The 20,493-nt window shown below is 36.9% G+C and overlaps 2 protein-coding genes across 2 annotated transcripts; both read left to right on the top strand.

Annotated features, from left to right (window-relative positions):
• The first annotated feature begins 1,861 nt into the window (after positions 1-1,861).
• Positions 1,862-14,206, top strand: LOC113066649 (iron-responsive element-binding protein 2-like). Its single transcript, XM_026238586.1, has 21 exons — positions 1,862-1,953; positions 5,150-5,245; positions 5,402-5,567; positions 5,728-5,865; positions 6,117-6,356; positions 6,442-6,511; positions 6,637-6,820; positions 6,902-7,041; positions 7,139-7,310; positions 7,391-7,491; positions 8,253-8,369; positions 8,475-8,634; positions 8,722-8,857; positions 9,524-9,608; positions 9,688-9,969; positions 10,105-10,209; positions 11,396-11,538; positions 11,717-11,864; positions 11,947-12,069; positions 12,182-12,367; positions 13,216-14,206. The coding sequence occupies exons 1-21, from the start codon at positions 1,929-1,931 to the stop codon at positions 13,327-13,329; spliced, it is 2,931 nt and encodes a 976-aa protein (XP_026094371.1). The 5' UTR covers positions 1,862-1,928; the 3' UTR covers positions 13,330-14,206.
• Positions 14,207-15,008: 802 nt separating this feature from the next.
• Positions 15,009-20,438, top strand: LOC113066650 (proteasome subunit alpha type-4). The gene is made up of 9 exons (XM_026238587.1): positions 15,009-15,137; positions 15,582-15,607; positions 15,722-15,764; positions 15,912-16,074; positions 17,957-18,034; positions 18,126-18,214; positions 18,307-18,437; positions 19,531-19,654; positions 20,165-20,438. Exons 2-9 carry the CDS (start codon positions 15,605-15,607, stop codon positions 20,317-20,319), a joined length of 786 nt encoding a protein of 261 aa, XP_026094372.1. The 5' UTR covers positions 15,009-15,137; positions 15,582-15,604; the 3' UTR covers positions 20,320-20,438.
• The last annotated feature ends 55 nt before the right edge of the window (positions 20,439-20,493 follow it).

Here is a 20,493-nt window from a genome sequence, read left to right on the forward strand (position 1 = left end):
CAGTGAACCACGGTTTGTCATTATTGTAAATTAGTTGAGTCTTTGTAGGAATACACATATCCTCACAGAAACTGATATATGATGTTACGGTCTCTGTGAGATCATCCAGATCGGTGGCAGCAGCTTCAAAAACACTCCAATCAGTGAGGTCAAAACAAGCTTGTAAATCCTGCTCTGCTTCATTAGTCCATCTTTTTACAGTCCTTGATACAGGTTTAGCTGATTTTAGTTTCTGCCTGTAGGACGGTATTAGATGAACCAGAAGGTGATCAGAACGTCCCAAAGCTGCTCGTGGAACAGAGTGAAATGCATCCTTTATTGTGGTGTAACAGTGATCCAATATATAACTGTCTCTTGTGGGACAAGTAACATGCTGTCTGTATTTTGGCAGTTCACGGGACAGATTGGCTTTATTAAAGTCCCCGAGAATGATTAAAACAGAGTCCGGGTGTTGTTGTTCTGTCTCTGTGATCTGATCAGCGAGTTTCTGTAAAGCTGAGCTCACATGCGCTTGAGGATGGATGTAAACACTGACCAGAATGAACGAGTGAAACTCCCGCGGCGAATAGAACGGCTTGCAGTTAATGAAGAGTGTTTCGAGATTTGAGCAGCACGTCTTCTTTAACACAGTTACATCTGTACACCACCGTTCATTGATGTAAAAGCATGTCCCGCCACCACGCGATTTCCCCGTTGATTCTGTGTCACGATCCGCTCTGAACAGCTGAAAGCCCGGAAAGCTTCGGAGCATGTTTGAGATTTTTTTTAAATTCAGATCTCGAAGCAGGAAGTGTTTGTCAAACAGTTAATTGGTGATAAATGAATATTTGAACTTGAGGCTTTTTTTTTTTAGACGAGTAACGTTAGACAGACATGAATGTTTATTCAGAACGGTACTGAAAATAAGTAAATATTGTTAGCTGATGCTAAATGTCTAGCAGGCTTGCTGGTGCTAACTTGAGGTAATTTTTATAAATAATGTACAAATATTTTTTTTCAACCACCTATATATATATATATATATATATATATATATATATATATATATATATATATATATATATATATATATATATATATATATATATATATATATATATATATATATATATATATAGATAGATAGATAGATAGATTACATCTGGGGAGAAAAGAAAGATTGTGATGTTCAGAACATGGTTACTACAGTAATTATCAAAGAGGGGAAGAGATGCACCCCGTTTGGCCAGGGGTGTTTTTACACCGCACACAAGGTTTGAGAAGGAAAAAAATCATTAAGAAAATATAATTATATTTTCCTTAAGATGTTCTTCCTAACTTCAGGCCTTATTATCTTGTCATATATAACTGTGGTTTTCTGTAAAACCACAAACTTTAAAATACTTTTTTCTTACTGATGAAGATCAGATTATCATCTCTGTTTTCTCTCAGGTACATCACAGTGTAAGCTTCACAGTGAACATTACTCTCGTAAGCGTAGTCCATATCAACAACAAAAATATATCTTGACTCCATATAGTGGTTATTTGGGAAAAAATCCCAGGTATTTTGAGCAGTAGCAGTGCTAATATAAAATTTTATTAGCCTATATAAAATTGCAAACATCTATCTTTCAGTACTTTTTTACTTAAGTACATACAAAATTGAGTACTTTTGTACTTTCACTTGAGTAAAATTGAAAAAGGAGTACTTTACTTTTACTGGAGTAATATTTTATTATTCGTATCTGTACTTTTACTCAAGTACTTGATTTGTGTACTTCGTCCACCACTGTTACAGGTAGAGTAGAAGATACAGTTTGTTGATTGGTCAAAGCTGTGCACAGTGCTGTACTCTGATTGGACAGTTCTCCGGGAGGTTCTGTGTGCTGATTGGCTAGCTGTGGTGGCCCGAGCGAGAGTGGAGTCGTGTTAATTTTAGTAGCCATCATGGCGCTCGGTTCACCTCAGCACGGTAAGGACTGTTTTTACTGACAAAAACAACAATATTTATCTCATTTGCGCTCTGACAGATATATACATAACATTTCACACAATTGTGTGTTAAAACAGTTCTTAAATATTTACTGTTATAAGGATGAAACAGGCGGCGTTGTCGTTAGCAGTGCGGCTAGCGGCGACTGACATCCAGCTCAAGCACAAAATGTTTATCAAAACCTAGAGAGCTTGACAGCTACTGTTTTTTTGCGTGTAGGGTGCCTAGAATATTGTCTAGGCAGGAAGCTCGTTTAGAATTGAGACACTGAGCCTGTTATGTACGATGCTTGATTATTATGTATTGTTTGCAATAACACGTGCAGCATGTTTTTTGAACATGTAAGTTAACTAACGTTACCATGATTTCCCGTTGTGTTCTTACCCTTGTTTTACTATGTAAATACCGTAGTATGTAAATATGGTAATCATTTATTACTTTTATGTGTATACATTTGATTAGTAGTAGTATTAGCGTTTTCTGTCAATAAACTAAAGCACAGCCTTTCTCTGCAGTTATTCAAAATATCTTAATAGTTTTACAACTGCTTGTAACAAAACCTCCTGATGAGGTTGTTTTAAATGCAACCTTTAATAAATGGGACAAATGGTGTCTTCAAATGAACAAAATGTCCCCAAAACTGGAAAATGTACATTGAGGGAAACATTTGAAGAGAATTATCCTTGTCTTAATTAGATCTACAATGCAACAGGTTTCTTTTAGAAGCAAAGGGTGTAATAATTATAATTAACCTGTTAAGTTAAGTGTCACTGGCCCACCGGTGGGCACACTTACCTTGACATGTTTTAAACCGTAAACATGTAGAACCTAAAGTAATCTTGACAAACTAAATATCATTGGATAGCTTAAAGACTGTAGTTTTGATATTTGGTGACTGATTTGTAAACTATTTTACAGAGCAACCATAATCTATTAATATGCAAGAAGAGCACTTGTCAGAGTCAGAGAGTGCATTTGAAATAGTGACTACGTTTACATGCAGCCAATAACCCGTTCAAAACCGATATTAGCAATAACCCGGTCGCGCCCGGCCATGTAAACACCGGCAAAAACCCGGATATGCTCATATCCCGGTTTTTAAAAACCGAGATATTAATACCTGGGGTACCCCTTTTCTAACCCGAATATTTGGTCTTGTAAACGCGTTTCGGCATATCCCCATCAAAATGTGTGTTCTGCGCATGTTCTATTCGCAAGGAATCTTGGTCTTTTGAGTCTTTGGATACAGGAAGAAGAATCGGAAATGACGCATATTGTGTCTTACGTCCAGACGCTAACCGTGCGTCGCCGTTTACATCGCGATATTGGCGACTGATTACACATTCCATGTATACAGGAGTAACTCTCACTCTGCTCACGCATGTAAACGGTTTGTCCCGAATGTTTTTTAGAAACCCAAATAGTGACCTTAACCCGACCATAACCCGAATTTTAACAGCTTGTAAACGTAGTCTATGAGCATATCCGGGTTTTTGCCGGTGTTTACATGGCCGTGCGCGACCGGGTTATTGCTAATATCCCGGTTTTGAACGGGTTATTGGCTGCATGTAAACATAGTCAGTGATGCATAGATGAAATCATAAAAAATCAGTGGAAATCTTTATTCATTTTTATGGAGTGTTCAAAAGATAACAGGCATTGTATTTATTTTATTTTATTTTTGAGAAAAAAAGGTCTAAAAGTATTTTGAATATAAAGATAAAACAATTTATCCTTTTTTGATGCATTGTGAACTATAATGCAAGTCCAGAGTTATCGTAGCATGTCTTTTATGTGTTTTTTTGAGGTTGAATTGAAATCAAATACTGCCATACATATAAACATATTTCTGATCATTCAAACAGTTAAAGGAAATGAAGGCACCCTTAATTTGTTTCGAATGCGGTTTGATGGTCATCTAGTGGAAAAGCTTGGTGCTACGCCCAAACAAAATCTTTGAGATATCAACCTCAAATTTGGAACATAACTTGTTCAGAATTTTGGTTTTTATTTTCTAGTTTATTTTCTAGTTCTATGTTTTGTAAAATATATGTTTTATATAAAATATAAATATTTTAATTATTATTTTATATTTTCATAAACTTAAAACTTCTATAACTTTTTTTGTTATATAATATTTATAACCCTCTTCACTTCTGCAATAATCTGCCGAGTGTCTGCTTTACAAAGAGAACAACCTTAAGTCTGTGGACCAAACACAAAATTGATAACAGTTTAAGTTGGAAAAGTCATTTTCACGTCTGTGCTCAAAAAGTGGAACCGACAGTTAACAGGTTTACTTCATATTAGTTTTCATGTCAGTGGACTGAACCTTCTGTAATCTGATTTTCTGTTAGTGAGAGTGTTATTTACTTTTCCCACCCAGTGTCTTTATCTTCTGTCATAAATCTAGATCATGGGTTTTGTGTGTTTGGATGTGGCAATGCGGGTTTTTGTTCCTTTGCTGCAGTTTCTGTTTAATCTGAACTCATCTAACCTAATCTAAGGCTTGCAGCAGGCGGCAGACGCAGGCTGTGAGTGATAAGCGTGTCTGTGCGTGTTTATCCTGCATACATGCAGTCACACAGGGTCACGATATACTGCTATGCATCAGGACTAGTGTGTATATATCATGCCCAGGGATGAGGATGTGGTTTCGTTGAGCTCTCTTTGATTAGTGAACTGTCACACTTTTGCTCAATTGAGTCCTTACTGATTAAAAGTGTTCATTTATTTATCAGCTACTTAACTTAATCGTATCATAATATGCTTCTGTAAATGTCAGTGTTCAGCTTTGAACATGGATTGTGTCACTTTCATTTATCTCTTTCTTTTGTTGCATCCCTAAATTGAATGTTCACATGTCATTTAATGCTTGCGTTTCTGCCCTGAATGGATGTGAATTGGGCTTGTAAGCTTTCAGTACTCATTGCCAAAAGATACACTCTATTGAAGTTATATTATAAGGCTTTAGATGATGGTCTGCTGTTATCTGGGCCAGTTTTGATTCCGTCTGGTCGTTGCAGGTGCACAGTCAAAGCCAAACCAAAATCCAGATAAGATTAATGAGTTTCAAACACACAAGCCATTATTTTCCTGTCACTGTTATGTAAATGACATTCATTTATCAGCTCAGCCTCTCAAAATCCTCAATAAAGTCTTTTATTCTGTACAGAACATCCGTTCGGACATTTGATCGACACTCTCCAGAGCGAACAGTATGCAGAGCGGCGATATTTCAACCCACAGAAGCTGAGTGATGTCAGATACGGTGAGATAATGCTTTGATGGAATTAAATCGTGCACAGACGCAAGTGACATCATTGCTGACATCACTTGTTATATATATATATATATATATAAAAAAAAAAACATGAAATTAAACTCAGTGGATTTCAGATGTAAAATAAAGTCTTGTCTCCTTTAGAGAAACTTCCGTTCTGTATGCGGGTTCTCCTGGAGTCCACCATACGCAAGTGTGACGGGTTCTACATAAAGACCGAGGATGTTTCCAGTATTCTGGACTGGCAGAAGCAGCAGAACCAGGCCGAGGTTGCGTTCTCACCTGCCAGGGTTCTGTTACAGGATTTTACGTGAGTAATCGACGAGTTTTTACCCCCTGATAAAAATTGTGATTGCTATTAAAAATTTGATTAAAAAAAATTAAAGAATAACAGCCCTATCTTCATTTGCATGCTAACTGGGCCTGTTCACAAGGCTGGATATGTCCTGATAGCACCACTGTGTTCACAGGGGAATTCCTGCTATGGTGGATCTGGCAGCTATGAGAGATGCTTTAGCTAAACAGGGGGTCGATCCGAACTTGGTGAACCCCAGATGCCCCACAGACCTCATCGTAGATCATTCTCTCCAGATTGACTACAGCAAATGGTGAGAGTGAACTCAAAGGTTTAAGGACAGATTAAGGCAGGATTTATGTTTTAAAACCCAATAATTACAGAATTAACATAAACGACGATTACGCCCAGAACTCCGAACGTACACAGTCATTAGGGTGATCATGTATTGTGCTACTGTTTTTGCGAAAACGAACTCTTTTTATGCGCTTAACCAGGCATGATGCAACACGTTGTCACAATCAAGCAACAAAACTGCTAACAAGCATTTGCCTGATTTCTCAGTGCCATCCAGAGCCCTCCGAGTCCCGTGGATGAGAGTCATGGTGCCACCGTAAGATCTCCTGCCGGCCGACCATCTCCACGAGGGAGCAGCAGCGGCAGTCACTGTGCAGGTCAACGACCGGGTCATCGGGGCGGCTGCAGTAAAGCCTCCTGCTCAGACCCCCCCAGTGGCAGAAGCACAGCAGTACAGATAGAGAATACACCCCTCCTGTGCCCCTTCCACCTACAGCCCGTGTCAGAGTATGTCTACACCTCACACACACACTAACACATGCTCTCTTCACATCAATCTGTCTGCATTCTCTGATGTCTGTCTGACACACAGGCCTGAAACGATGATCAGAAACCAAGAGATGGAGCTAATCCGAAACAAAGAGAGGCTGCAGTTCTTTAAGGTGAGTTATCAGAACTCTCTCTGATTTCTATATACATGAAAACAACATTAAACACCAATCACATCACACTGAAGTTATGAAACAAACCATGCATAAGTCTTGTTTATCACAATTTGTTTTTTTAGTGGTGTTCAAAAGCCTTTAAAAACATCAACGTAGTCCCGCCAGACATCAACACGGTGCATCAGCTGAATCTAGAGTACCTGTGTCAGGTGGTACAGGAAGGGGAGGGGTTTATTTATCCTGACAGCGTGGTGGGAACGGACTCCCACACCACCATGATCAACGGCCTCGGGATCTTAGGATGGGGTGAGCATGATGTCAGTTGTTGTGTTATATCTTCTGTCTTGTTTATCTCACAGTGTCTCTCTCATGCTCTCTCTCTCTCAGGAGTTGGAGGTATTGAATCAGAGGCGGTCATGTTAGGTCAGCCAGTGTCTTTGACTCTGCCTCAGGTCGTCGGATGTAAACTCGTGGGGACCATCAGTCCTCTTGCCACGTCCATCGATATCGTACTTGGCATTACAAAGGTACAGTGAAGCCCTTGTTTCCTTAATGTATGACATCATCAGTGAATGTGCGAATCTCAATGACGTTTCATGCACTGATCTGATCTTTGTGTCTCAGCATCTGCGTCAGGCAGGAATCGGCGGGAAGTTTGTGGAGTTCTTTGGGCCTGGTGTACAGCAGCTCTCGGCTCCCGATCGGACCACGATCGCTAACATGTGCCCCGAGTACAACGCCACCGTGAGCTTCTTTCCTGTGGATGACATCACCCTTCAGCACTTTAAACACACCAGTAGGGACCATACTGTGTACTTTAGATACAGCCTGAAGCTTCAACTGTTTCACATGATGCAAAAATGTATTTCTTATCAGTTTGCAGTGAGGAGAAGCTTGTGGTTTTAGAAGACTATCTGAAGGCTATCAAACTCTTCAGAAGCTACAGTGACCAATCAGAAGAGCCGCAGTATTCAGAGGTTGGTTCATTTAGATTTAATGAGCATTTTGAGAAGTAAACAGGTTGTTTTAGCTCCTCTACCTTTTGTGTGTCTTTATACACAATCGTTTAAGAGTTTGGGGACTTTTTGAAAAATGTCAGCATCATTACTCCAGTCTTCATGATTCTTCAGAAATCATTCTAATATGCTGATCTGCTGCTCAAGAAATGATTCTTATTACCCTATGTTTCGGACTATAAGTCGCACCTGAGTATGTTGCATCAGTCCAAAAATACGTCATGAAAAAAACATATATAAGTGGCGCTGGACTATTAGTCGCATTTATTTAGAACCAAGAGAAAACATTACCATCTCCAGCCGCCAGAGGGCGCTTTATGTCTTCAGTGTAGACTACAGGAGCACTGAGCCGGTAATGTTTTCTCTTAGTTCATTTCTCTTAGTTCATTTCAAATTAATTTTGATAAGTCGCACCTGACTATAAGTCGCAGGACCAGCCAAACTGGAAAAAAGTGTGAGTTATAGTCCGGAAAATACAGTATTAGCAATTTTGAAAACAGTTCAGATCAGGATTCTTTGATAAGCAAAGTTCAAAAAAGCATTTGATAAAGAGATTGGATATGTAGCTTTAATTACTCTTTATTTTCACTAATCCCAAATATTTGAATGAATTGTAAATAAATGACAAACCTCAACAAGTGAAATGAGTAACAACGAAAGCAAAAAAAGAGAAAAAGTAAAGCCTTTGCCCGCTAAGTCATGTGATGCGGTTTGTATAATAGGTGATCGAGATGAACCTGAGTTCAATTGTGCCTCATGTCAGTGGACCCAAACGGCCGCAGGACAGAGTTGCTGTGACTTGCATGAAGGAAGATTTTATCAACTGCCTGAATGAGAAGGTGAATGCACCCATTACCACATTAAATTGCTACCAACTTGGTTGCAAGGTACCTTTGACATAACTAATACCTGTATATGTTTTTGTGCTTTATATGTATGTGTAGGTGGGTTTTAAGGGCTTCCACATATCCAAAGAGAAGCAGGCAACTCGGGTCCCGTTCCTGCATGAGGGGGCCGAGTACAACCTGGCGCATGGATCTGTCGTCATCGCTGCTGTCATCAGCTGCACAAATAACTGCAACCCGTCTGTCATGCTGGCCGCAGGTCAGATGTCAACACGCCTCTAGATCTGATGTGAGCTGTATGCACAGTGTTAAGTGCATCTCACATGTATGTCTGTGTTTTGTTCAGGTCTACTGGCGAAGAAAGCCATCGAGGCTGGTCTGGTGGTAAAACCGTATATCAGGACCAGTCTGGTGCCTGGCAGTGGAACTGTCACACATTATCTGAACACCAGTGGAGTCCTGCCCTACCTCGGGAAACTTGGGTACACACTCCATACACACCATATATACACATACTCACTCACACACAGCAAGGTTATTGTTAACATAAGCTATCATTAAAATAAAATAAAACTACTTAAGTGATATAATATGTATAAAACGGTATGTAATAAGATATATAATGGAAAAATGTTGAACATCACTAGTATTTATTGTTGTAATTTTAAAAGTATATTTTATTTTTTTTCTTAGTGCTTTTGTGTACCACTTCTATAATGTAAAACATATTATTTTCTGTTATTGATATGTAACAATAACTTTTCCTATTATCATAAGATATATAATTTAAATTATTATTATTATTTGTGTAACTTCATGTAAACCTTTTTTATTTATTATGTAGAAAACACAATTTAATGTGTATAAATAGTATAATAATAATAAAAAAAAAAACAGTAAGTATTAGTGAAACCACATAGGTTATCATTAATGAAAGCTATCACTAAATAAAAAATATATAAAATGTGTAATAAAAATATTTATTAATGTAATATATTTAAATAATAAACAATTTTACATTTTACATTAAATATAGATAGATTATTTACCAAAAATAAATGGCATTTTCACACTTCTTTTAGTTTTGTTATACATAAACACATACACAGTTGACTTAATACGCATGCCTTGTGATGGTGTGTTTTCAGGTTCGAGGTGGTGGGTTATGGATGTGCCACTTGTGTGGGTAATACAGCACCTTTACCTGAGAGTGTGGTGGACGCCATTAAACAGGTGAGACCGTTTAATCTCTCATGTCTGCCTCACTCCCTCTCTCTGATCTGCTATGTATTAATCTGTATGTTGTGTGCAGGGTGATTTGGTGGCATGTGGCGTGCTGTCAGGAAACAGGCATTTAGAGGGACGCCTGTGTGACTGTGTTCGGGCGAATTATTTGGCTTCACCTCCATTGGTGGTGGCGTATGCGATCGCAGGCACAGTCAGCATCAACCTGGAGACAGAGCCGCTGGGGGTGAACTCGGAGGGGAAGGATGTGTATCTGCGGGATATCTGGCCCTCCAAAGAAGAAGTGAACCACACGGAGGAGAACATCGTCATTGCCTCCATGTTCAAAGAGCTGAGGAGCCGGATGGAGGTGCGAGGATTATCATAGCACATGTTCCCCACAAAATATTAACAGTATGATTAATGTGAATTGATTGATTCACTGCATCAGTTGACTTATTAAAATTATCTGTTAATACTGGCTGATTTGTGTGGTTGTCTGCAGAAAGGAAGTACATTCTGGAACAGTTTAGAGTCTGCCGAGTCTCCCCTTTTCCCATGGGATCCCAAATCTACTTACATTCGATGTCCGTCCTTCTTCAGCAAACTGGTGAGTGTCATTCATTATTTTATTTTTGTAATTTTTTTTTTTTACTTTTTTTTTTTTTATTTTCATTATAATTTCAGAAATGTTTATGTGACTATTTAAATCTTATAAGTTTTCATTTTTTTTTATATTTATATTAAGAAATTGTATATTTTAAGGTGAGACACTGCAGGCAAAAACAGTTTTTTAAAGCACCTGTCAATTTTGAGATTTTGGTTTTTCATAAAGTGCTTTTTCAAACTGGTGGAAGGAAAAAATCCAAAAGACACTGTTAAGTGTTTCTTTTATAACAATTTATCTGTTTGTGTCAATAGATTTCAATTACAATACATTTTTAAAGGCCGTTTTCTCAAAATTAGTTTTTTCTTCAACATTGAGCCATAAATCTCCACGTCAGTAGCACTTACACACACCAAACTTGACATTTTTATTCCTGTCAATATTCTGAAGGTTTTTACAGAGCGATTTGTACATATATATTTTCCTTGATTATATACAACATTTTATTCCCCCCAAAATTGTGAAAATATATTGTTTTGTGGCTGTTCAAAGTAGCAATTTTCTGAATTATGGAGTGACAAAAAAAGATAACCAGAATTCCCTCTGTAAAAACATTTCACTCTAATATGTAAAAAAACAAAACATTTTTTTGAAACTGACTTCATCTAGTGTTCAGATTTTTGTACTAGACATTTATGCAAATTAGCACGTATTTCATTAAATAATGCCTCATTTGCATATTTAAACAAAACATTTTTGAAAACTTGTAATACAAAAAATGTTTGCAATCAATGTAATCAATCAACTGGGTAAGTAAGGTGATAACTATTAGTTTTTTTTTTTTTGCACTATTCACCTGCAGTGTCTCGCCTTAAATTGTAAATATTTCATGTAATTTTTATTAAAGTAAGTTTGTTATTTTAAATATAAAAAAATAAAAAGTTAGTTTTTTTTGGTTGTAATTTTTATTCCATATATGCTATATTTTTTATTTAGTTTGAACATTTGCAATTTAAGTTTCTGTGATTTTTAGTATTCTGTAATTCAGCTTTATTTCAGTTAATGAAAGTGATTTGTAATCGTTTTAGTTAACAGTAACTACACCAGTGTTATTCAGCGGCAGCTCTCCTCATGCATCACGTTCACAGTATTTTGACACTAACATGGTCCCTGTTTCTCTTGGTCTCAGTCTAAAGAGGCGTGCACTCCTCAGTCCATTGAGGGTGCGTACCCGCTTCTCTTTCTGGGTGATAAAGTAACAACAGATCACATTTCTCCTGCGGGAAGCATCGCAAGAGTCAGCGCTGCTGCCAAATACCTGCAGAGCAAACGGTGAGATGATCTATAGGGGCTTTGGCACTGTTTCTTCTCAGTATGTTAATATATCAGACCTTAAAATAATTTATTCTAATTTACATTACATTCTTGTAGTGTAAATGTTTTTTCATGAATATGTTTAGGATAAAGATGATAAAAAACTAAATTCTGTTCCTTTATAAATTTGACTCAGTTTGACCCCTCGTGAGTTCAATTCCTACGGCGCACGGAGAGGAAACGATGCTGTAATGACTCGAGGAACATTTGCCAGCATAAAGCTTCAAAACCGCCTCATGGGGAAAGCCGGACCCAAAACCTTGCACATTCCATCAGGACAGACGGTTAGTGACCGGACTAAACCAGTTTGAACACGCTTCCTTCTGACTCTGAACTCATTGTTTGATGCACATTTTCTCATCACAGCTGGATGTGTTTGAAGCTGCTGAACGTTATCAGAAAGATGGTGTTCCTCTCATTATCCTGGCAGGAAAAGAGTACGGCTCTGGCAGCTCACGTGACTGGGCCGCCAAAGGACCTTATTTATTGGTACTGGTCCCATACTCCTTTTCCTGAGGAACCTGTTTTGTACGACACAATTTCCTGTGATTGATTAAGAGCAAGCACTCAACATACGGACTCTCTTAACTGTGTTATATAGGGGGTCCGTGCGGTGATAGCGGAAAGCTTTGAGAAGATTCATAGGAATCATTTGGTGGGGATGGGAATCGCTCCGCTGCAGTTCCTGCCGGGACAGAATGCCGACTCACTGGAGCTGTGTGGAAAAGAGCGATTCACCATCAACATCCCACAGGAGCTCATACCCAGACAACAGCTCATAGTACAGGTAGAGCGACTCGCAACGGATAACACACATCAGTTCACTTCAGCATTTCTTTTGAGGGGTGCTCGCAAATAGCGCAGAATAACAGCAAACCATTGTAGTCTGACTGACAAACAAACGACTCTTATGAACTGGTTCTTTTTAATGAATCAAATACATTCAGAATAGCCAGTGTAGGCCAGGTGACCTCTTATGAAACTTTTTTTATGAATCAAAAACATACAGTGACACCAAAGTAGTCTGATACACGATCAAATGACACTTATGAACAAGTTATTTTTAGCAAATCAAAAACACAGAACAGCCATTGTAGTCAGATTTAAAAAAAAAAAAAAAAAAAAAACTTAAGTGTTTTTTTTTTTTTTTTGTAGTGAATCAAAATCCAAATCACAAACATGACTCCTGAAATAGTTCATTGTAGTAAATCACAACCAAAAGCCACAGTCATTGTAGTCCAATTCACAAACAAATGATGCTAATGAACCAGTTCTTTGTTGTGAATCAGAAACAAACAGACAAAATACGCTTTGAACTGTTTGTTTAAATGAATCATTCAACAAGTCTCAATAAGTAATCTGTTAGATAAATAGCAATGGACCTACATATTTTCTGCCCTGTCAGTATTAAAATTAATGTATAGACGTTCAAAGTTTCCCTTATTATTTCTAACAATAGCTAAGATTTTTTTTTTTGCAAGAATTTTTTTGCTATTACATTATTAGATTGTTACCAAAATAGAGAGCTTGTGAAACTAAATGTGTATCCATGCCCTGTCCTATTCTTAATTAAACTGCAGTTTGCATATTTTTGTCCATGCAACATCTAATGTTCATGTCTGCCTTTGTTTCCAGACGAGCACAGGGAAGAGTTTCAGTGTCACGGCTCTTTTCGAGAGCGACATGGATGTGGCGTTTTTCAGACATGGAGGCATCCTGAAGTATGTCGCTCGTTCTCTTCTGCCGTAGCACATCAGACTCATAGCCACGGAGATGCCATTGGACCTCTGATCAGAACAGCGCCCTCCAGAGGCCTTATGAACTCTGAATGCTGTGCCTCTTGTTTGTGAATCCTCCCGTGCCGGAGGATGTCATTATTTTGCACTTACAACAAATGTCCAACATTTCTCTCCAAATCAGTCTCTCCACACCCAGACGCGACTCTGCGTGTGTTTACACGCTCTGGTTGTGGAGCATGAACTTTGGTAGGTTTGATTTGGACGTTTCGTATTGCAGTGCCTGCAATGTGTGTCAAGAAACAGTTCATCTGAACTGCGCTTTCAGTCCATGTGAAACTAATCAGGATGTGAAGACTGCACGACGACCTCACAGCCAACGGAGGCTTTGCTCTTCTTTCATGGTGCTGATTTTGACACGGCCAATTTGACAGTGCGAAAGTGTCCACACGTTCAAAGCTTTCCTGCACACTGTTTGTTGTTTCTTCATTTCTCGTTTCTGTATGCACGTCCACATATTACCGTCACGACTAAAAAAGCACTCTTCAATTTGATCTGATCCAGTAGAATATACTGACTTATTTATTATGATCGTCCATTTAGTGTCTGGGAATATGAGCGACAGTGACTTAGGAAATAAGTCCACCCGTAAAGATAATATATTAATCTAAGCTCCCTTTAGAGCGTGAACGATGGCTGGTTTTGGTAATATTAGTTCTCTTTGCCTTGTTGCAATGTTTGGCTTCAGTTTTTGTGTTCGGTATCATGTGAAGACAGTATGCAATTCTTCAGCACAGGGGTGAAAGATGCAGTAGATATTAAAAATCATCTTTCTTTTCGTAGATTATGCTGTTGTTGTAAATAATTTTTAATAAATAATGAGATCAGCATGCTGAGTTTGTTTTTTCTGTATTTATAATACCATAGTCTATCGTAGAGCACAATTTGGAAGTGTATTCCAAATCACAAACAAATGGCTTTTCTTTGAAACAGTTCTTTGTATTGAATCGAAATTATGACAGAACTTATTACATTAACGAAAACTGAAAATTATTTAAAATATTTAAATATGCTTTTTAGAATTGATTTTTGGTTTCGAATATGCTGTGAAAATATTCATAGTTTGTACATTATTATAAAGTGTATGGTAATGTAGCCTCCCTTACACTAGGGGCGCTGTAAAACTAAATTAAATTCTGTAGGATATACGCGAGAATTTTCAGTCTAGCTCACCCACTCTAATCAGCACAAAATACCTGGAAGCAGAGAGTAATCTGATTCAGAAAAAAATGGCTTTCGTGAACCAGTTCTTTTTAGTGAATCAAAACGTATACTGTGGTCTGATTTACCAAATACGGGATTCTTATGAACCACTTTGTTTTTTTGTGTGTGTGTTTTTGTTAGTGAAACACATCAGTGCATCAGGTATAGTTTTTGAAAAAACTGATGTTCATAATTTGTAAACTCATTTAAATGGATTGATTTGCTCTAGGCATAGATTATATCATTACTTAATTGATAATTTTTCTGTGTTATTTAATAATTCTATATATAAAATATATTTAGAGATTTTGGGACACTGGTGCAAATTTAGAGCAATTAGTGGTTGTTACAAGTAATAGTTTTAAGTTGATGTTAATAAACAAAAAAGCTGAACTGAATCCAAGCGCTACCGCTAAAGAAAGGGAACCAATCACAGAGCTTCACGTGACACATGTGACAGACCGCGGAAGTGAATCCAGAGTGGACGCGCTTCTCGCTGCACTGAGATTCTACAGCGGAGCTGCAACAGTGAATAGACAGCGCGAGCTAAGTCTTTAGGTATGAATATAATACTACTTTACTATATTTTACACACTATATAAGATGCCCATCACAACGTAAAGCTTTCTGTGCTTGTGCGAAAAGCTGAACTAATGTGAATTGAACTGAGCGTAGAATACATTTAAATGAAATGAAAAGTTGCTGCTTCATGCTGTGATGCATGTGCTAATGCTAAAGCTAAACCGTCCATACAGGAGAAACCGAAAGCAGCTTTAAAATTCACATTTATGCTTCAATCTCTTAGTATATTAATATTTAGGTAGGTTAGATGTGTTTTTAGACTTGTTTTCTGTTTAATTGTGTTACTCACTGACTATTTAAGTTAGTATTTTTCGGGCAGCAGCACAAATCAACACATTATTAAATATTATAATTGTTAATACTGATGTATGTGCAACTTGTTAATGGTCAATTAAACTTTTTTTTTTCTCTTGTTTGCAGGTTTCGTTTTATTTAAAGGCATAATGGTAAGTGTTGCATTATTAGTGGATTTTCTTAATTTTTAATCCAGATAATGTGCTTCACAATAAATTAATATCACAATTAATCGTGACTCAATTTGATTTTGTTTTATTTAACAGTCTCGGAGATATGACTCGAGAACGACTATTTTCTCACCAGAGGGTGAGCGCTTTTATTATTTTTATTGTGTGGCATTAATGTAAATGTTTGTTCTGGTCATTTGTAAACGCTCTCTCTCTGTCTCTCTCTGTCTCTCTCTCTCTCTCTCTCTTTCTCTCTCTGTGTGTGTGTCTATGTGTGTGTTGGCAGGCCGTCTGTATCAGGTAGAATATGCCATGGAGGCCATCGGTCACGCCGGCACCTGTCTGGGCATCCTTGCCAATGACGGCGTGCTGCTGGCGGCAGAGAGGAGGAACATCCACAAGCTTCTGGACGAGGTGTTCTTCTCTGAGAAGATTTACAAACTCAACGAGTGAGTGTTTGTTATGGAATTCAATAAGTCTGGGTTCAAATCATTTCTGGCCTTAAAATCAGGATTTGACAATTATGGATTTTAAGGTTTCCCGGGTGTTGAAGTTCTATTATATGGAAGGAATTGTACTGATATTCAATATAAAACAAATTTACGTTAATATTCGTAATAAAAAAAAGTAAATATTTGTGGATTTCGTGCACTATTCCATATTTAGATTTTTGGCTTGAATTCTTCTAGTTGAATTCTGCTTGCAGCAACCCGTGTGAAGAGGCGTTCTCTTATTTTGGAGGCGTTTTGTGCAGTTTGTGTGGTGCTCGTGTCATGGTTTCAGCGATTCTACGTGGAAAATAAATACAAACGGAAATACTTCAGACTTATGTGCCCTCTAGAAGCTTGTGTTCTGCAAGTGAACGTCGCTTGATTATGCCATCCCAAAGAAGCACAAAGTCACTTTACAGACTTTTAAATTAAATGTTCCTCCTGGTGGAATGACCTCCCCAACTCAATCCAAGCAGCTGAGTCCTTAGCCATCTTAAAACACATCTCTTCCATCTTTATTTGACCCTCTAACTTTAACACTCACTATTCTAATACTATTCTTAAAATAAAAATAACACTAGCTCGCTCTGTTCTTTTTCTATTCTATCTGTTTTCTTTTTATTTATTCTATTATTTAAAGCCCTTGCTGCGTTAAAATTAACTGAGACTTGTTATAGCACTTATATATCATTGTTCTTTTGTTAATTTTGATTGCTTCCATTGTCCTCATTTCGAAGTCGCTTTGGATAAAAGCATCTGCTAAATGACCAAATGTAAAAACCTGTCAAATCCAAGCGGAAAGGTTCAATATCTGTATTAATTGTGACACAATTGTACACTGAAACTGTGTACCTTTAAAGCAGGGTCTAATATACATATATACATATATGTGTGGTCTTTTTTTATAAAAATACATTTTATACGTATTATACATTTAACTAAAGGATCCTGCAAGCACTTTAATTTATCCCCCTTTACTCAAACTGCACAAAAAAGTGGTTCAATAATGTTGAATGTTACAGGGACTGATTATTGCAAATGCATCTCACTGTGTTCTGGGTAAACTATTTTTATTTATGTATTTATTGCTAAGGTTTCCATATAGTGGTGTTTTTAATGACCGCTTTCATTACAATATATACTTTTCCTAAAATAAGAAATATCCAAATATATCGCCTTGCTTAAAGTGTTGCAATGTATCATATCACAACCCGTGTATACACCGCCTTAATTTAATAAACTTTGTTTTTTGAGAAATCTCTATTAAATTAGCTTTTTTTTTTTTTTTTTTTTTTTTTTTAGGACTTTATTTTATTATATATTTTTTAAAATGGCATTGATTTTTAGTTTAGAAGGAATTGCATTAATGTTTATATTTTAATTAATATTTAGAATTAATGTTTAATACAATTTCTGTTTTTGAGTAATCTATTAAAATAGCTTTTTATTACAATTTTAGCTTGTTTTAGTTCTTTATTATTATTTTAATGCAATTGATTTCATTCAGTTTAGAAGGAATTGTATTAATGTTTATATTTTAATATTTCATGTAATTATGTTTTTGAGAAATCTCTATTAAATTAGCTTAAATTTTTATATTTCCAGTTTATTTAATAAAAAAAAAGCAGAAGTTAAAATAATTTCTTATGTGCATTTTGGTCTTTTTTAAGATAAAAATATTATTTAATTTTGATATGGAAAGTGTTGCATTTATCTAATTGTATTTTAATCTATTTTATGTGTCTCTTTTTTTTTTTTTTGCATTTACTGAAAATGATTTGTAATAGTTTAGTTATAGTCTCTAATAACAGCACTGGTGTGTGGTGCTTCTGTAACGCAGAGACATGGCATGCAGTGTAGCAGGAATTACGTCAGATGCCAACGTCCTCACAAACGAGCTGAGGCTCATCGCACAGAGGTGAGTGAAGCATCGCTTTGACTCCTGCTAAAGACTGCATTGGTTTGAGAGTCTCAGAACTGATGTAGTGTGTGACGGTGTGTGTGTGCAGGTACCTGCTGCAGTATCAGGAGCCCATTCCCTGTGAGCAGCTGGTTACTGCCTTGTGTGACATCAAACAGGCTTACACACAGTTTGGAGGTACAACATATAAAAACAGTTGAATCTATTTCTAACACCATCTTGGTGAAGTTGTGGGCTGTGGAATATTAACAGAATGTGTGTTTTGCCAGGTAAAAGGCCCTTCGGTGTGTCTCTGCTGTATATGGGATGGGACAAACACTACGGCTTCCAGCTCTATCAGAGTGACCCCAGCGGAAACTATGGAGGCTGGAAAGCCACGTGCATCGGCAACAACAGCGCAGTGAGTGAAACCAACATTCACATTCGGATCGCTTCATTGTCAACTGTCCAACTAGTTCTAGAAAGTACAATTGATTTTGGACTTGTTCATTTGAACCAGATCTGTTCATAACAATCATTTGGTTTAAATAAATCAGTTAAAAACATAGAAAAATAGTAATTACTAGGCTGATATGGAGTCTAGCTTTTTTTATTTGGGAATAAATTAATACTTTTATTCAGCAAGGATGCGTTATGTTGATCAAAAGGAACCTTAAAGACATGATGATGTTACAAAAGATTCCTGTTTCAAATAAATGCTTTTCTTTGAAATAGTGTGTAAGTTTATTCAATATCTGTATATTTCCTACTTGCTGAAGGGCACGTGAAGCTAAATGTGACATTTATTATAATTATCTACGTTCACTGAAATTAAAAGTGGTTGTTGTTGTTTTTTTAACTAATAAATGTAAACTTGATAGCTCTCAGTTATACTGTAATGTTTATATAATGTTAAGTGTTACTCACTTTCAGTCCTAAAAAAAGAAGCCATTTAAAGAAATATTTAAAATATACTGTTCTTGCTGTTTCTGCATTCATTTGAAGATTGATTGCGAAATTATTGCAAATAATCGCGATTATTTTCAGAAGAAAAATTTGCAATTGTTTTGTTTTATTGATTGATAGTACGATTTAAAATCTATCAGATTTTTCGCTAAAAAATCAGCACAGAATATTCAAGAGTTATTACATCGAAGTGTTCCCAGATGTCCTCACAAAGCATCTTACATGTTACGTTATACTGCTTTTTATCACTAAGCATGTAGATTGTCATATTACTTTTTGTTTGTAAACTCTGAGGTTGCATGTTGGAATTCAGGTTTTTTCTTTTAAAGTTAAGTGTTTAAAAAAAAAAAAAAAAAATGTATGACCAATCACCATGTTCCTCTACTAGTGCACTGTAATAATATCATGTTTCCGCCAGTAGATGGCGACAAGACACCTGTCCTTAATTCGAGACTTCTGTTCTATTCTCTGACAACAACAACAACAACAAAAAAGATATCAAAACACCTCAGTTCAGAAACTTAAAAGTGCGTGTTTGTGTGTTTCAGGCTGCTGTGTCAATGCTGAAGCAGGACTATAAAGAGGGAGAGATGACTCTGTCGTCTGCCCTCGCTCTCGCCGTCAAAGTGCTGAACAAGACCATGGACGTCAGCAAGCTCTCAGCAGAGAAAGGTGTGTGTTCGGCGAGATGGAATAAATGTTTTAGCATGCAGATAAGGCTGATAGATCAGGGCAGTCTGCCAGAGAGCAGCCTTCTGCATTATAAATGATCATGACACCATATACAGACCCACAATCCATCTGTGCTCTTAACTTAGTGCAGCTGATCATGTACTGGATTGCAGTAACACACACACTGCAGTCATGCAACAACAAACCCTTTTAAACAATAGACATTCAGTAAATTGAATGGGTTTTAGGTCTCGATTGCAACCCTTTTTTTTTCACTTGACATGAAATCACAATTATTTGTTGAAAATGTTGAATTTGTCTAGTGCATTTGACTATATAAGTTTGACTATAATATTATTTTTATTATTATTATCTTTACCTTAAAACTCTTACATGCAGAAAGATGTTGCATACTTGTTCACAGATGCTGAAGATGATGTTGTTTCAGTAGACTCAGCAAGAACAGTCTTTAAATTTAATTCTGTTCCCTTTTCCTGTCCACTCTCGTAGTGGAGATTGCCACACTGACACGAGAGAACGGCAAGACCAGAATCAAAGTCCTCAAGCAGAAGGAAGTGGAAGAGCTCATCAAGAAACACGAAGCAGAAGAGGCCAAAACCGAGAAAGACAAGAAAGAGAAAGAACAGAAGGAGAAAGACAAATAAAACATTTGCACTTGTTTTCTATTAAAATGCAAACGCCCGCTGGGATTCGTAGAGAGATTCATATTGCTCTGTCTGTCGATCTGTCGTTTTCTTTATTAAACACAAAACGAAAAGATAAACATGTCTAATAGTTTTGTTTCTTGTAATTGAATACACAATCTGCGTGAGGAAAAT

Source organism: Carassius auratus, chromosome 50 (assembly GCF_003368295.1).
Source record: "Carassius auratus strain Wakin chromosome 50, ASM336829v1, whole genome shotgun sequence".
Lineage (NCBI taxonomy): Eukaryota > Metazoa > Chordata > Actinopteri > Cypriniformes > Cyprinidae > Carassius > Carassius auratus.

Bases quoted from the DNA above. Each gene is read 5' to 3' on its own strand.
- LOC113066650 (XM_026238587.1), top strand. The intron at 18,215-18,306 runs GTACAACATATA...GTGTTTTGCCAG, and splicing joins GGCTTACACACAGTTTGGAG to GTAAAAGGCCCTTCGGTGTG. The intron at 18,438-19,530 runs GTGAGTGAAACC...TGTGTGTTTCAG, and splicing joins GCATCGGCAACAACAGCGCA to GCTGCTGTGTCAATGCTGAA.
- LOC113066649 (XM_026238586.1), top strand. From the start codon at position 1,929: ATGGCGCTCGGTTCACCTCAGCACG. The intron at 7,042-7,138 runs GTACAGTGAAGC...TTTGTGTCTCAG, and splicing joins TCGTACTTGGCATTACAAAG to CATCTGCGTCAGGCAGGAAT. The intron at 12,070-12,181 runs GTACTGGTCCCA...TGTGTTATATAG, and splicing joins CCAAAGGACCTTATTTATTG to GGGGTCCGTGCGGTGATAGC.